This window comes from Prunus dulcis, chromosome 7 (assembly GCF_902201215.1).
Source record: "Prunus dulcis chromosome 7, ALMONDv2, whole genome shotgun sequence".
Lineage (NCBI taxonomy): Eukaryota > Viridiplantae > Streptophyta > Magnoliopsida > Rosales > Rosaceae > Prunus > Prunus dulcis.
The window spans coordinates 11710422-11728023 of record NC_047656.1 but is presented as its reverse complement, the minus strand read 5'-3'; the positions used below and the strand labels follow the sequence as shown (position 1 = coordinate 11728023).

Genomic DNA, 17602 nt, shown 5'->3' with positions numbered 1-17602 from the left:
ATGAAAAAAGAAGAATAGAGTTGTTGGAAAAAACAATATATTTGGATGCCCTGTTTGGAATTATTCCAAAAGGATGGGGCCAAAGTCGAAGCTGCTAATAGAAAAGACAAGAAACGAAAAATACAAGAAGACTCGCCGATCCGCGCCTTTATTTGTCTTTAAACAAATTATGATTTTATTTCAGGCTCAATTCTCACAGCTCCTCTCCAACCCTAAATTCGGGTGACCACAATTTACATAAACTTTGGTGCTACTACTATTGGATCCACGACACGTGGCAATCATTCAGCCCATTCTCCATGGGTCAGCTAGGTCAGAGTCTGGCCAGAGACTGTTAATAGGCCGTACCAAGCTCGGCCTAGTTTTTATGCTAATGATGTACTTTTGGGCCCTATCCTCATCTCATAACCTCTCTAAGTTTGTTTAGTAGTTGTTTTATTAAGCAAGATTTCTATAGTGAGGATCTTATATATGAAGCTTAGATGAGATCATATTTTTTAACCGTGATAATTCTTTATTAAGACCTAATTTGATAAATAAATACAAAGACTTAGGTTTTTCTTTTATGACCTTTTTTATTAAGTACCCGTTTGACTTTGCTTATTTGGGGTGATAAGTGATTTTTTAAAATTTTTGGGAAGTCCAGCCTGTTTGATAAATTATGATAAATAACTTATTGTTAAAAATTGCTATGAGAAATAGCTATAAGGGAAAGCACCCTATTTTCTGATTATGCTGGAATCAGTTTTGAAGAGGCGCTGGGTTTAATAATTATGCGGCAATCATTTTGTGATTATGCGGAACTCAGTACCAATAACACTTTTAACAAAAAGTTTACCAAACGCCAAACTGCTTTCTATCACAACTGATTTATCTCATAGCAAATATGACAACGATTATTTTCACAGCACAACAATATCAAACTGGCCATAAGAGATGCGATAATATACTAAACTCACACACACTACACAGATGCTATGACTAAAACTCAAGACCTTGCCTAATGGAGCAATTGCTCCAAACCATTACAGCAGTGGGTCATTTGCATTTTTTAGTTACAAAGAAAAACCTAGTAATTTTTATTTACACAAGAAAACTTAACTATGTAACAAATATTTTGATTATTAGCTAACCAGCGAGCGACAGAGGCGGAGTTAAGAAATTAAGTAAAAGTGAACATTTTTAAAATTTCAAACTCTCTTTTTTAATGAGAAATCAACATAATTTTTTAAGGAAATCCCTAATTCTATAAACCTTTTTTTTTTTTTCTCTACTCATTGATTCATAGTAACAAAATATATGCAATTAAATTTTTTTTAACATGAGCATGAAATAGACTACAACGAGAAAAGGGGGCATTTAAAGAAGTTAAGAGGAATTTATAATGTTTTTACAAGATTACTATAACTAATTTCATAGAATCATTTGAGGTTGGGACGATAGTGCAATCAATCAATATGATTTGAACTTGAAATCTCCTTCAATACTAGTGTCATTTTGTTCATTATCAATCCACTTCCAAGTTTCAACCACATTTATTACTAGCAAATGACATATTCTCATATCAATTGTTGTGTTATATGACAGTATGATACCTCTAGTATTATTGTACAATGTATAGTAAAACACCTCTACAATTCTTACCTAAACTTCTCCTAAAATTTGAGAAATCTCCAAACCACCCCCCAAATTCAATTGGGTATTTCGAAAATGGTACTCCTCAAAATTAATTTTCAGATATATCCCCCAAAATTCGAACAAAATGTTAAAAAGACCACCTATTTTTATCATTTTTCCAAATCATCAGAAATCGAATTTGTACACCACAGAGGAGAATTTCTGAAAGGGATGGAAGAATTACAAAAAATCTCCAGCCTATCCCGAAACCGAGCCTCACTGGTTTTTAACAAAACAGGCAGAGGAAAACAAACCCCTTTCTCCACACACCGCTGGTGTCTCGGCCGAATCCGATTCTCCAAGCTGAACGAGAAGTAGTGCGGAAACTCCTTGAGCTCCTTCAAGTCTCGCCCCATCTCCACCACGAAGTAATTGAATTTCGGCTCGAAATTCTGCTCGATGCTGTAGCAGAAGAGCTGCGGGAACCGCCGAAACATGGAGAGAGCGTCTCGGCGAGAGAACCCGATTTTCTCGAGGTAGTCGATTCGGGGCTGGAGCTTGTCCTCGACGCTGCAGGAGAGGAGAGAGGTGTGCTTGTTCACTTGGGAAATGCCGATGCTCTGGAGGAAGTAGAGGGTGGGGCGGAGGCGGGTCTTGACGCAGCAGGCAAGCAATCTGGGGCGTCGATTGAGGACGCGGCGGAGATCGGAGCCGTTGACGCGGGCCTCGCGGAGGAGGAAGGTGAGGACGGGGACGATTTCGGCGACTCGGGAGGAGAGGATTTCGGGGCACATGCCAATGAGGCGGCGCAGCTCCGGGGAGTTGAAGCCGATGGAGGTGAGGAGGAAATGGACGGTGGATTTTATGTGGGGGAGAGGGGAGGAGAGGATCGGAGGGTGGTGGTTGATTAAGGAGAAGAAGTCGAGGCCGATTGAGTCTAGGTAGAGGACTTTTTCCTGGAAGTCTGAGTGGGGGGTTGGGGAGGAGGGTGGCTTGAGGGATTGGAGGGGGAGGGAGAGGGTGGTTTTGGTGGAGAGGATTGGGAAGTGGGGGGATTTTGGGTTTTGGGGGTGTAAAGAGTGGAAAGAGTCATGGTGAGAGGAAGAGAGGGATTGGGGTTTGGGGTTGGGGTGGGAGTAGGAGGAGAAAAAGGGTTGCTTGGTGGTGGTGAGGAAGTGGGTTTCTTGCATTTGGTTGTTTGGGTGTGGTTTGGGTGCTGGTCATGGCTGGGTATGAGTAGTAGAAGTGTTGTTTTGGGGAGAAGGGGAGGAAGGAGAAAGGGGTGTGGGGTGGGTAGAGGATAAGGCTTAAAATGCTCCAAGCAATATCATTGTGGAGATTGTGATTGGTGAGGGAGTAATCAGTAATCTATCTTTTGACCCAAAAAAAATATATAATCAGTAATTTTTCTGAAAAAAAGGAAGGAAATTTATTGGGCCAGCCCATTTTATTGGACCTTACAATGCCAATTCTAGGGGGAGTTGTTGGTTACACCCATAAATTTGATTACTATACTCCAAGAATTCTATGGTTATAGTGAGGGCTTATTTAATGCCCTTAGATGAAGTTCAATTTCTTAATTGTTGGATCAAATTGGTTAGTTTGATCCAATAATTAAGATATATGACGTCATCTAAGAGCCTTGGAATAACTCTAGTTTGATCCACTATACTCAGTCTCAAAAGGATTTGCAAATTTTTCAGTTTCACTCACTAAAGGGAAATGTTCTTTTATCCAAAAAGTCTCAATTCTTTCAAACCTTCATAATCATCTTAGCATAGGATGTTTATGATGCTAGACTGCAAAATAAGACTATTTATTATAATGTGTTGTATAGATTCACAATCGGACAACATAATGAAGAAAAAGTAAAATCAATTACAATTGGGTCCAAATTGCTTCCCCATTTAAGAATCTCAAAGTGCTAAGGTACAAGATTCTACCTAGCAAACTTCGACCATGGGGCCCCAAAACTTCCTCACTTCCCCAAAGTCAATCCTAGATGGATAGTAAACCCATCCTAATCATGGTGTTAAATTCGATCATTTACATAGAATTCAAACGCAGGGCACCAAGAGAAACGGACCATTGACCTAACATAATCCTAATATGTTTTCCCACTACCCAAAGGACCTAACCAAAAAATAAAATTCCACAAATGAAGGCCCAAACCATATAACAATGCCAACTCAAAAAACACAAAATACACACACACACACACACACAAAGTTTATTCGTTTTATTAGCCCTTAAATTTCTACCCGCTTTGCATTTGAGTTTATCAATTTTCAAAATCATTCCCGTGGTCCTTTAACTTTAGTTTCGTAAGGAAAAATGATCATGCTGTTAATTTTGTTAACTTTTTATGTTAAATGTAGGGGTTAAATGATATTTTTGTATTATTTTTAATTTTTAATTTCTGAATATTCATTTCACCCCAAAAGTAAAACTACAAATTAAAAAATCTTATTCCTGTCCTCAGTCAAACTAAAAATTAAAAATTAGTTCTTATTCCTAAAAACTTGAATTTTTTTTTTCGTATTTTTTTATAATGTTTTAAATATTTTATTAATATTTTAATCATTTTAAAATTTTAAAAATATAAAATACCATTTTACCCCTGTATTTAACTAAAAAGTTAACAAAATTGACGGCATGACCATTTGTCCTAACGAAACTGAAGTTGAAGGACCATGAGAACGATTTTAAAAATTAAGGGACTCAAATACAAATCAGGTAGGTCTAAGTTCATGGGGTAATAAAACGAATAACCCTATTATATTTAGTTACCTAGATTTCCGATTCCCCCAAATGTATGGAGCCCGGTTGGCCGGTTCGGTTCAGCCTAGTCACCAAACCCTCCAACCACTACTTATCCTCTCACTGTCCCATACCTTTTCTCCACCTTAAGACTCTCAGCCCATTCACACTGACTCTCGACCAGTGAGTGACTGAGTGGGTGAGCTCTCAACAAACCATGGCTGCCTCCACCGCTCTCATTTCCTCAACCCCATCTAGGGCTTTCTCCTCCAAATCCACGCCTCTCGTCGCGTCTTCCTCCATTTCCAAGCCCACCTCCCAAACCCTAACCTTCCCCAAATCCTTCAATGGCCTCCGCCTACCACGCGTCGCCCACTCGGTTTCTCTCTCCCGGGGCGCTCATTCCAGAAGGTCCTTCCTTGTCAAAGCTTCTGTGGATGAGCTTCCTCTGGTTGGAAACGTAGCTCCTGATTTTGAGGCTGAGGCTGTTTTCGACCAGGAATTCATCAAGGTCGAATCTTTAACTCTTCGTTCATTTTCTGCAATCGCATGCTGTAATTTCTATTTTGGGTTTGTGGAAACTGAAGCTTTGCTTTTGAATTTCAGGTCAAGCTCTCTGAATACATTGGGAAGAAATATGTGATTCTGTTTTTCTACCCACTGGACTTCACATTTGTTTGCCCCACAGGTTTGTTTTCACCGTCAACATTTCTCTGCAAAATTTTCAATCTTTATTCGATGCTGAGTTCTCCTTATGTTTTCTGTGTTTGACCCTTGTTGCAGAAATCACTGCTTTCAGCGATCGTCACGCTGAGTTTGAGGAACTCAACACAGAAATCTTGGGTGTTTCAGTTGACAGTGTGGTAAGTTCATTCCTGCTTCCCACTATCTGTAATATCATAATGTGCTTTGAAAAGCCCTTGTTTCAAAAAAAATTCTTTAATTTGCATTGTTCTTTTATAATGCATTGCCAGACATTACACAACAAAGTCAATATTCTGCTAACAGAGGTGTTATAACCTCGTCCAAGGTTTTGGTCTGCTGCACCATATTGCAAAAGGTCAATGAGCATGCACATATTATAATGTGCTAAATTCCCCCTTGGACTATATGTATGCTTCATTATTTTGATACGAGAGAATGATTCTGTCTGTACCGTGGGATGAAATTTAAAAATGTCAAGATTAAGTGTGTTCAAGTAATTAAGTTTTTATGCATCGGATTTTCTGACTTCCAACAGAAATTGGACTCCTGGGGTGGGTGGGGCAAACAATGCATGTGATTTTGGGCCAAAATGCCAATTCCCAGTGTTGGTGGAGGAACAACACTTACAGACAAGAAGGGCATTCAACCGAGAAAAAAAGGATGGTGTAACATTAAAAGAACTAGGAGAACTGATATTTATGGTTGGAATAAAAAGGATTCACCAAGGCTGGCAACATCAGAAGGTTGTGTGCTTGATGATGATTGATGATGATGATGTGAATCAGCTTATTTTCTCCAATTTTTGGTTATTTTGACTTCTGTATTTGATGTTTTGCACATCTGATTTGGGCGTATGTATGTGTGCTTACTTGATGTAAAATGGTTTGAGAATTACTCTTGGGTTTGCGAGATGAATTTATATTAGTCTTTTACTGTATTTTTCGTAGTTTTCGCACCTTGCATGGGTCCAAACAGATAGGAAGTCAGGAGGACTTGGCGATTTGAACTATCCGTTGATATCTGATGTCACCAAATCAATTTCAAAATCCTATGATGTGCTGATCCCAGATCAGGTATGAGATTTAATTATAATTGGTTTTGAATTTAGTGAATAAGAAACTTGTGGGGGACTCAATGATGTTATAATCTGGATTACTTAGAAGTTTGGTTTCACTGTGATAGGGAATTGCATTGAGAGGACTTTTCATTATTGACAAGGAAGGTGTCATTCAACACTCCACCATTAACAATCTTGCCATTGGCCGTAGTGTGGATGAGACTAAGAGAACGCTCCAGGTAAACATATTCATCAAGGCCAAGATAGAAATGGGATGATTTAGTTTCCAAGATCTGCCTTATATCTGAGAAATTCGTTGTTGTGTTGCCTGTTACATTTTCTAATTGCTTTTTGTCGCTTCTTTTCTTTGCCTGGGTTGGATCCTGCAGGCCTTGCAGTACGTTCAGGACAATCCTGATGAAGTTTGCCCTGCTGGTTGGAAGCCTGGGGAGAAATCCATGAAGCCAGACCCCAAGCTCAGCAAAGAGTACTTCTCCGCGATATAGTGGTAGTACACTGCGTATCTATGTCGGATTCAGATAGGGAGTTGTAAACGAGTTTTGTATTTGTGTAATGTCTTTTTCAGTTCTTGGTAATTTGAGCAGCAGCCTGTCACAATAAACCCAATGAATGGGACTTACCCAGATTTTCAGAGAATTCAAGTACCCCAGCCGTTTTATCGTGTTAATGTTCATATGATATGGTCCAACTGGGTCAAAAGCCTAGGAGCTTGATGCACCATAATAATGCAGTTACAAATTACAATGGTGTGTAGGTTTTAAGCAGGAAAGTTTATTTGGCACCGTGGTAGCAGGCTGAGGCTATGATTGTATTTTTTTCCAAGTAAATTATAAGATGGAGAGAATAATCGTCTTTGCTCCTATATCTTTCCCTTTTTCTGCTGTGATGATTGGTTGGGGTTTAAAGGGTAGGCAACTAATCTTTAAATCATCATCTTATTCAGAATTTGAAGGGAGGAAAAGATACTGCAATCAACCTACCAGTGAAAATATGTAATGAACAAGATCTGAGTTATCAATTTGATGGCTTTGCATTATTGCAAATAACCCTTATGAATTTTGATGGCTTAAATAGTCAGATTAACATGAAACTGGGATAACTCTCCCTCTAGTTTCAGTCCCATCCATGGTTTTAGATGCCTCAGCAGAAATTACCCATAAAACCCAATTTAAGACCTACTAGAACCAGGCAATGAATGAATTCTGTCCATTAAAAAACTGCTCCTTATCCATTTCTCCACTGGTTGGTTGGTCTTGATTCATCCATAGCGGGAGCTTGCCTTTGGAAAGACAATCAAAGGAAAAACTTTGCAAGGGTGAGGAAGGATGAAGATCAAACCAGTTCTTCATCACAACCACCCCAAAATCACATCAACAACCCCTACACCAGCCCTCCTCCCCATTACTTGTCATCACATCACCAAAACTCAAACCCTGAAAACCATTAACCCCAACCACACACAAAGCCAGAGGCTGAGGATCTGTACAAACCCAACAACAACCAGAAAGAGATTCTCAACCATATCAGCAGCAACACTTCAGCCTTCACAGCCTCTCGATCTAACTGAAGACAATATCAGACAGGTCTTGGCAGATGCAAGAATTGAATTTGGACAGCTCTTTGACACTTCTGTTGGCATGACAGGTGCTTAATTTTTGCTTTAGTTATTTCGTGTTGGTTTCAGTTTAGATGTTGAGAATGCTTTTGGTTTGGTTTGCAGGGCAAGTTGAACTTGCCGAACTGGACGGGCCCTATGTGAAGATCAGTCTCAAAGGCCGGTTTTGGCACGAACGCAGTGTGGTTCTGGCTAGACTGGCCAATTATCTCAAGCAGAGGATCCCTGTGAGTTTGTTTTCTCACTGAAAATTACTTTGATCTTTACACACTGAAAATTAATGTCCTTTCATTTTTTCCTCAGGAAATTTTGGAGGTAGACATAGAAGATGAGAAACAATTGGATGACAGCCCTGAAAACTTTTAGAGCTACTCACTGCCATTCCCACTGGTTTTTCTTTTTCTTTTCCATGGTTTTTCCCAAAATTGCTCATCATTTCTGTGAATTTCAGTTAAACAAGTTTTAGAGTGAGAAGGAGACAATAGCAATTTAATGAGCCTATTAAACTTGTTTACAGAGAGAAACAGCAGCAACTTTTGTATTGGCAGACTGAAAATTTACAATGATAAGCTGAATATAGAACTACAAGAAGATATGATTGTGTATTTATCGGTTGACCCAAAAAAAAACAAAAGATTGTGTATTTATCTTTGTCAACGACCCCCTAGAGACAGAAAGAGGCATTATGTGATTCAAATTCAATATTGTTGTCTAGTACTTCCACTGCATTAGCTAAAGACTGGAAGAAACCAAAAAAAACAAAAAAACAATCTTTCAAAAGCGTGTTGTTTATGGGTTAAAAATTGAACAAATCAACTAAACTTACAGGCTGGAAACATAATTTTACTTTTATGTTAGATGAGGGTCATTGGAGAAATTTGCAACTGCTACCATGATTAGGATTTTGAATTTTGCTAGCTGGTGTGCGTTTGTCGTCGATGTCATCTATGCATGCACATGCAGGTGACTAACAAACGTTGATTGGTATGCACCGATGAAATCCAAGTGCATTGACAATCGTTGATTGGTATGCACCGATCAAATCTCTCTTTACGATTGTGTTAAAAAGTTCCATGAGTTTATACTCAGTAAGGGTGTTAACCCATCTCTTTTCTTGACTTAACTCAAGCTTTATGACATTAAACTTGTAAATTTCAAATCTCTTATGATGACTAAGTACACCCTTTTGATTAACAACCATGATTATTATCCATTCTCTTTATCATAAAATATAGAGAACGCCACCAAATTAAGAGACTATCTATGTTAGACAGAAGAACTTAAGCAAAAGATTTGCAGATAAGATTGGATACTAGGTATATGCCATTCACATTACGACAGTTTGATCATGCACTAAAGATCCAGTGACTTTACAGCAAAGTTGATTCTGTTTATTCATTTTTGTTTCTACCAACAACAGGCGACCCTTAGATTTATTGACTATGCATATATATTGAGTTGACCTTAGAGGGTGAGGATCTGATTCGGATTCTATTATTAGATCTATCAATTTAATCAAGTGTAATTAGACATTAAAAATCTTCATGTGCCTCACATGGTCACACCACCTGGCCTTTGAGAGAAGTGAGAACCCAATCAACAAGCTGTCCTCAAGTTTGGTGACAAAACCATTTTATAATAACGCAGCAATAAGAATAACAACAACCACCGTCATGGTGCTGCTATTAAGAGTACAAACCTAACTAACATATGTTTCTCGTTTCTTATAAATTAACCCGAAAATTATTTGAACTAGTTAGTCAAATCATCTTCTGTCAATTTAGTTGTTATGCCAAGAAGGTGAATTAGGCAAGCTGAACAAGACATTATACCTGCCTTTTTGAATTTCACTTTTCATAAATTAGACATGAATTTAGTCAGTTGAGATTGGTCCCTACGAATCTTCATTTTTGAAAACTAGAATAGTTCTTATTATGTAATTTTTGCTTAATTTTGTTTATCATACAACTAATTCCCACAATTTTTTTCTGTTGTTTTTTTGGGTATTGTAATGTAATTTCCCATTGCAATTCATCTTCCAGTACTCTCCTAATATTTTGCTCACAAATTTAGAGCAGAAACTGCAGAAGCCATACATGTCACAAAAGGATCGATAGAGTATAAATAAACCAATATAGCAAGAAGAAACTTCAATCGAATTCCTTCAGAGTTTTCCAAAAAGAGACACCGATGGATGATAAGCATTTCCTTCATCCTTTTTTTTTTCTTTTTTTTTTTTTCCTTTTTTTTCCTTAAGATAAATATAATATATATATTATATATCGGAGACTTTGAGAGGGTGCTTCAGCCTTTTCTGGCTCAGCTACAAAAAGACCCAAAGTTCCTATACTGCTGCTGATGTAGATGTACGGTGTCAGACCGTATATGAACCGTATATACTGTGAAACCCAAAACACCCAAAAAGAGGAGACTCTATTGCATGATCAATCAAAAGCCAACACATCACGTGGTTCAGACACATAATTTATTCTGTCCACCTCTTCCCAAACCAGCTTTGATGTTATTTCATCCTGCTCTGGTACATACTCCTGAGATTACCAAAAACCGACATAAATTAAAATCATATCAAGTTTTAAACACCAATTTTGATGTTATTGCATTCCCTAATCTATAATTAGGCTCATATATATCATAATGCCCCCAACCCAACATTGTCGTGAAGTTCGACCACATAGGGTTTGGTCGGATCCAATTTTCTTTTACCGGATTGAACTGAACTGGCATACTAATAATATCTGATTATTCATAACACTAAAATATGATAATCTGCTACAAAAAAAAAAGTAAGCAAAGTCCTAGTGTTCTTTCTTTTTCTAATTGAGAGAGTTGCATTCATAGAAATGATCCACATGAATCATGTCCGTTCAATTTTAAATCTTGATCATGATGATCATATTCTTCTTTTGTATGATATAGATGAAGCAAAATACCTCAAGTTGTCTGACCAATTGCTTGGCTGTTGGAGCAGACACGATGATTTGACGTGCAGTAGTAGAAATAAAGCCTTCATCAACGGCCTTATCAATGAAACTCAACAAAGAATTGTAGAAGCCATCCACATTCAAGAGGCCCACCTAAAATTAAAAAAAACAAAAATAATTCCCACTTAATTAATTAATCAAACAATTAACTAACAATATCCATTTCCAAACATACAATTAATATTTCATATTACATATTAAATTTTTTTTTTAAGTCTTCATTGTCTTGTGACCAACAACACCACCCTCCTTTTGACCAACAACCGCTTAATTAAATAATTAAATAATTAAAATCAAATTAAACAAAAGAAAAAGCCCATAAAAAAACCTCTTTCTCCCATTCAAACGGAGATCCTCAAAATAATCAAACACCTAATCATCATGAACCACGACTTATGACTCAAAAATCCCAAATCTTATGCTATCTTTCCATGTGAATTAGAATTAAGAACCACATGCATTGATTCGCTACATATTATGACACTTTCTAATTGTATGGAATTATGGAATGAAAGAGAGTCGTGTACTTGAGAAACATGATTAATAATTTATTTATCATAAGGCATAGCATACAACTATTAATGAAGACAAGAGAGATGATAAAATATTCTTAATTGTGAAGAAATTGATTGTTAATCTTGGGTTAGTAGCAAATTTGGGGACATCAGCAGCAATTATCTACAAGGATCATAACTACATTTGAACAAACACAAAACATGGCATCATGTGAGGCCCTTGCTTCCTTTTAAAGGGTTGGAATGATTTATAAATTAATTTACGCCATTCAAGAACATTTTATAGAAAGGATTGAGAAATATTAGAGTAATTTTCTTACAGGTTTGCGGTGGATTCCAAGCTGAGCCCAGGTAATGACTTCCAGCAATTCTTCTAGAGTGCCATAACCACCTGATCATATTAACTTAAAGTCAATTTCAAAAGGAGGACCTAATAAAACAAATTGCGAGAGTTGCTTTGGACAGTCATTCACGTGCGTGCGTGTTGAATAATTGTCAACTCTTGTTGTATGTGTGACTCATTGTTGGATTCACACACATCAACAACTAACAATCACCCAAAAACGTATAGACGACTATCTTTAGCATTCAATTATCACGTCGTTTGCAATATGTCCGACTGATGGGTGAAATCCATACCAGGGAGGGCAATGAAAGCATCGGCTTGACGGGCCATCTCAGCTTTCCTTTGGTGCATATCTGAGACAGTTCTCACTTCACCAACAGTCTCACCAGTTAACTGCAATATTTTAAACAAATCACATCATTGATTAATCATGTAAAGATCAACAGATGCATCACCCAAAATCAAACATAAAGTTATTAATTGCAATATACAAATGGGATAAAATAAAAGTCTTTGCCAAAGGGGTCTAGTTCGAACCTCTATGGCATCAGTTGTGTATGTGTGCGTGAAAAACCCTGTCCACTATACTTTAGACTAGACTCAAAAAATAAAATAAAGTTAAAGTCTTGGGATGTACCTCTCTAGGCATTAAGGTCCTTGGAATAACTCTGCAAAAATCCACAAGAACATTTGTCAGTGAAGCTCTATATAATAACAGAAACAATTTACAAAAATACTCACTTGAAAGAATTGATCAAAAGCACTAGACAGAAATTCGGGCCCACCCCCTTCGACCTAGCAAGGGGCATTGACCAAATTAATTTGCTGCGGTTGTGTATAGAACGTGTTCAAGCTTTAAACAGACCAAGAGTTCTTACATAACAGGGTAGGCAGGCTTTTTACAAAAAGCAACGACACTCTTTTCCAGTTTAACGTGGAAACTTCCACGCTTTCTAAAAGTCTCCATATTTTTTACCAAGCTTTTCAATTCTATGTATCTTTCTAACTGGAAGTTGCAGAGAGAGAAACTGACATTGTAAGAATTTAAAGGGGTTTAGCTTTTACCCAACTGATGATCAAAGCTGCTGCAAAAAGGCCCCCAAAACATAGTTAACGACTAAGGACACACTTTTAGACTTACTGTAGACCCAATCAGAGGAAAAGAAGAACACAAGGAAAAGGGGAATGCACAAATTCGATTATATAATATGGTGCAGCATTTGATCCTATGTTATCTGTCTGCCTTTGAGAACCCACTCCATAGATAATTGGGATTAATCTGCATGGTGTGGTTCAATAAAATAAAGAAAGGAAACGCAGCCCATTTGATTTGAGGGTTCTTTTTCTGGCCAATCATTTCATTTGTGTAACCTAATGAAGACAAGAGGTTCATCATGTACAAATGTATTATGCGTGTGGTGTGTATGCGAGAGAGAGAGAGAGAGAGAGAGAGAGAGAGAGAGATTAAATTACAAACCCTAGGACATGGCGCCCGCCATCATGAACTGCCTGAGAAACAAGACCCATCAATCCCACGCTTCCACCACCATAGACCAAATCAATCCTTCTCTCCACCTTCAAAACACATCGAAATGCAAACCCAGGAACACGTGTCAGAAACCCAATTCATCACAAAATATTTTTAAAACATACGTATATGATTGATTGAGCAAACTTAGAAGAGATGGTAACAATTATAAAAACTATGTCTCCCAGTGGAAAGAATGAATGGAAAACCCTAGGTAAACAGGCTACTGAGTGAAATTATTATTATAAAAAATAATATAATTAAATTTCATGGTCATGGAACCCCATAAACAAAACTCATGGAGAAGAGGGAGGGGGGGGTTTGGGCATGGAAGCCTGTGAAGACAACACGCTTAAAAGAGTCATGATACCAAGAGAGCACGTTTGGTTCCCTCTCCTGGAGAATTAAAAGCTACCAGCAGTACTTACTGATTATATTAAATATTTTTATAAAAATAAAAAAGGGTTTAATAAAAATCAAAACTCAGATCATGCAAGAAGGCTGCTCAACTGACAGACAGGTTACAGCTAGCAATCTCTGCCTCCTCTCTCTCTCTCTCTCCTCTCTCTCTCTCTCTCTCATGCCACACATAAACCCTAATCAGGCTTAATGCTAGGCTCCAAGTCTGGAACAATGATAAGCCCACGTTGAACGTTTGTTTGGTTACAACACGCAACCTTGCACACCCCCCCACCCCACTACTTGAGAAAACAAGAAGTAAACCCAAATGGGAAAAAAAATGTAAGAAATGGAAGAAAGAATTTGTGCACCATATGTAGGCTCTTTTTAAGGAAATTAAATGGAGACAATGCATCAAGCCCAATTTCCTTTGAAATGAAGTTAACAAAAACGGCTTCTGAATCTCAGAAAGAGTATAAGACCAAATAGGAAACTTTTGTGAAACATTTTTTTGTGTTTGAATGCTCTAATTTGCTGCATACGGATGGAACGCAGAAGGGTGAATATAAAGAAGAAAGAAGCAAATAAACCAAGAAATAAGCACAGGGAAATTATAAAAATGAATTGACAAGGTTAATTACCAGCTCCTTCCCAAGTTCAACAGCAGCTTCTTGGTAGCTGGCTTTCTTCCCTGAACTGCTACCACAAAAAACACAAATCCTATTGAATCTCGACTTTGTCTCTTCCATCTCTCTCAGTCTCTCTCTCTCTCTCTCTCTCTCTCTCTCTCTCTCTCTCTATAATCTCAGAGAGAATAATGATCTTTGTGGATCAAATGAGGGAGGGGGATGGTTGAGAATGAAAACAAAGTGAGTATTTGTTTATGGAATGAATATATAATGCCTTGGCCAAGTAATTGACATTATATTATATATAGGCTACAGGCTACAGGCTACAGGCTACAGGCTCTACCGCTCTCCGTTTTCTATTTGGAAGGTAGAAAAATACATTAATGTATTGAGGAATATAATAATAGAATTGTAGATAGTTGTTTTCCAAGGAGAAGAAAAATATTATTCCATATGGAAATTTAGTAATAATTCGGAGCAGTGATCCCCTGCTTCGCATGCTCATTTTAGAAATTACGCGTATGCAGATTAGGCGTGGGTGGGCGTGGCATATCATCAGCATTCCCTTCGGGTTTCGGGTGGATGGTTAATTACTTGTTACCCCTAAAACAAAAACAGATATTTTCGTTTCTTCTTTTGGGAACATGTGAAATATTTTGAATGGAAAATCACTTATCCTTGTGGGGCTGATTCTGAATTGGCCACTTTAAGTGATTATATGAAAAAGTATTGATTACGTGCTTCTTTCTATAAGTGATTATGGTCCTCTCAAAATAACTTCCAAATGAGCCTTACTTTCTATTGAGAATTTGATTATGATAAAATCATTAGAATTTATTGAGAATTCCATAAAAATATGAGATACAATGTACGTTCCTTTTTCAAGATACAATGTATTTAAAATGAATATTTGTTATTTGTTTTTGTTGGAATCGAGTTTCATTAAATAGAAGGTCAAAGCCAGTTATACCAACATGAACCCAAAATCAGGTGTTGCAGTCTTGGATGTTGTGTTCCACCCATGGCAATGAAATCAGGTGGCTCATTCGTTGGCAAAATTGGAATTAAGAGAAGGGATTAAATTTGTGTGGGAGGATGTCGCTCCACCTTGGTTGGGGTCGCCCGTGACGACATATTGTGAAAACACCTAGTCTTTTGTTTTGCCTTTACAGGAGGAGTCGTGGTACTCTTTTTCTTTGACTGGATTTTCCTCCTTTGGGGATTTTTAAAGGCAATGTTTTAATGATGCCACAATATGACTCTTCTCCCTGTTTGAAGTCAATGTACTGTTTCATTATTTTGCTTTAATGAAAATATACCTTTTGATAAATAAAAAAACTTTAACCCAAAATGAGTTCAACAAAATTCAACATAAAACTTACTACAACCATTAAACTCACGAAAGGCATAAAGCTCGCTACAGTCATTAAACTCACAAAAGGCATAAAGCCCACACAAATAACTTAGGAAACCCTAAGACAAAGAACATGGAAATGTTACACCACCCAAAACCCATAAGCTGCACCACCAATGCAAGATCACAACCGTCAAAGTGAAATTGGTAATCAATGCTACAAACAGAAAATGGTGGTTGACAAGCCACCAAAGCTACAAAGAACACTACCATAAACCAAGCAATAAGTGACACTTACACTTTAAAAGCATCCTCAACTCCATAAGTGTCATCGAGGATAAATGATGGAAGAGATAATCGTGGAGTTGAGAAGCAATTGATGGTTGTGGAGACTAGATGTCGAGACACATCCATCAACGATTGGTGGAGAAATCTGTAAACACACAAACATTAAAACAAAGTCAATGCAGCCGAAGCCACCATAGTCACCGTTGCTGCCGCCACCAATACAAGAGAGGAAGATCATATAAGAGTCGAAAAGGATAGAAATTGAAGGCATATGCCTCTAATGAGCAAGGCTCAAGCTAACACCCACACAAAGGGGAGAATGAGCCATAAAAAATGGACACCAAATCGGGAGGAACAAAGAGGAGGGGAGGAATTGTAATAACCCAAAACAAAATATCTAAAAAGAAATAAAATATCTAAAAAGTAGGATTAATATCTTCTAGCAAAAAGACAAGTTTGCCCTCGCATATTTTAATAGGGAAAAATTGACTTTTTGATCGAGAAAGAATTTGGGAATTCCGCTCTCGCCGTTGCGTAGAGCACGGCGAAACGAGTCCGTAGACACGGAATAGACCCGAATTGGAGTTGTAACGAAGAAAATACGATCAAAATACCGCGAAGGGCAAAATGGTAATTTGGTCAAAAAGTTAGATTTTTTTCCCTTCCTCCCTTCTCCCTCCTCATTTCTCTCTCCTCCCGATTCGCACAGCCAGCGACCACCGTGCATTCCCGCCGTCCTAGCGGCCGCCACCGACCGAGCTGATCTCCGGAACCGGTGCCAAACGAACCGCCACTCGCCCGCTGTTCTTCTCCGACCAACCTCAGCCACGGGGACGCCCGGAACCGGATGATCGACCTAAGTGAATGACCCAAACTTTAAAAGAGCGGCTGAGATGTTGTATACTGCAGTTTCAGAGTGTTTGGGGTGAAAAGATACCATTTTGAGAGAATGTCTCAAGTGACAGTTGTCAGATTTCCTTGGATTACAAATCTAAAAATTTCTATCGGCACCTCTCCTGAGATGTTCCAATAGATGTCTTACGAGGCATAGTATGGGCCACCCAAGTATAAAGATGAAATGTTAAGCAAGGTTTATTGAAATCTGAAAGTATTGTAGGAAATAAAGAACCTTATTGGATTAAGCAGAAAAAGACTCAAGTAACCCAGGATTGGCAAGGAGTTATGCAGATACTAGAAGAAGGATCTTCAGTTGGGTATTCTTCAACATTTATCGCCTAAGGAAGATGTAGTGCGATTTAAGGAAGCAAGGGAGCCAAATCTTAGCTGTATCAGATCTAATGAGATTATAGAATGTGTGGGAAACAAGCGGTTCGGATTGGAATAGGAAGTGTTTAACTTTCAGTGATATTTGCAGTGTAGTAACCCAAGTAGCAAATACAGGAGCAGTCCTTCTCCCCTCCTTGAATAACAGGGATGTAAATTTCGAGGACGAAATTTTTATAAGGGGGTAGATTGTAATAACCCAAAACAAAATATCTGAAAAGAAATAAAATATCTAAAAAGTATGATTAATATATTCTAGCAAAAAGACAAGTTTGCACTCGCATATTTTAATAGGGGAAAAATTGACTTTTTGATCAAGAAAGAATTTGGGAATTCCGCTTGAGCCGTTGCGTAGAGCACGGCGAAACGAGAATGTAGACACGGAGTATACCCGAATTGGAGTTGTAACGAAGAAAATACAATCAAAATACATCGAAGGGCAAAATGGTAATTTGGTCAAAAAGTCATATTTTTATCCCTTC

At 37.9% G+C, this 17602-nt stretch overlaps 4 protein-coding genes across 5 annotated transcripts; 2 read left to right on the top strand and 2 right to left on the bottom strand.

The window, feature by feature from the left end:
* Positions 1-1714: 1714 nt before the first annotated feature.
* LOC117634646 (transcription termination factor MTEF1, chloroplastic) lies at positions 1715-2960 on the bottom strand. Its single transcript, XM_034368830.1, has one exon. It carries the CDS (start codon positions 2805-2807, stop codon positions 1788-1790), a length of 1020 nt encoding a protein of 339 aa, XP_034224721.1. The 5' UTR covers positions 2808-2960; the 3' UTR covers positions 1715-1787.
* Positions 2961-4519: 1559 nt separating this feature from the next.
* On the top strand, positions 4520-7022 carry LOC117634355 (2-Cys peroxiredoxin BAS1, chloroplastic). The gene is made up of 6 exons (XM_034368432.1): positions 4520-4888; positions 4984-5065; positions 5161-5240; positions 6030-6155; positions 6265-6378; positions 6529-7022. Exons 1-6 carry the CDS (start codon positions 4595-4597, stop codon positions 6643-6645), a joined length of 813 nt encoding a protein of 270 aa, XP_034224323.1. The 5' UTR covers positions 4520-4594; the 3' UTR covers positions 6646-7022.
* A 130-nt stretch (positions 7023-7152) lies between these two features.
* Positions 7153-8382, top strand: LOC117634356. The gene is made up of 3 exons (XM_034368433.1): positions 7153-7804; positions 7881-8002; positions 8079-8382. The coding sequence occupies exons 1-3, from the start codon at positions 7486-7488 to the stop codon at positions 8139-8141; spliced, it is 504 nt and encodes a 167-aa protein (XP_034224324.1). The 5' UTR covers positions 7153-7485; the 3' UTR covers positions 8142-8382.
* Positions 8383-10035: 1653 nt separating this feature from the next.
* LOC117634899 (cytokinin riboside 5'-monophosphate phosphoribohydrolase LOG7) lies at positions 10036-14433 on the bottom strand. 2 transcript variants are annotated; one of them, XM_034369177.1, is made up of 7 exons: positions 14207-14433; positions 13116-13213; positions 12276-12306; positions 11932-12031; positions 11613-11683; positions 10727-10870; positions 10036-10324 (listed from the first exon to the last, which is right to left on the bottom strand). In XM_034369177.1, the coding sequence occupies exons 1-7, from the start codon at positions 14312-14314 to the stop codon at positions 10220-10222; spliced, it is 657 nt and encodes a 218-aa protein (XP_034225068.1). In that variant the 5' UTR covers positions 14315-14433; the 3' UTR covers positions 10036-10219. The 2 variants fall into 2 exon arrangements, with proteins under 2 accessions (XP_034225068.1, XP_034225069.1); XM_034369178.1 differs by having other exon boundaries at positions 11613-11665.
* Between the last annotated feature and the right edge of the window lie 3169 nt (positions 14434-17602).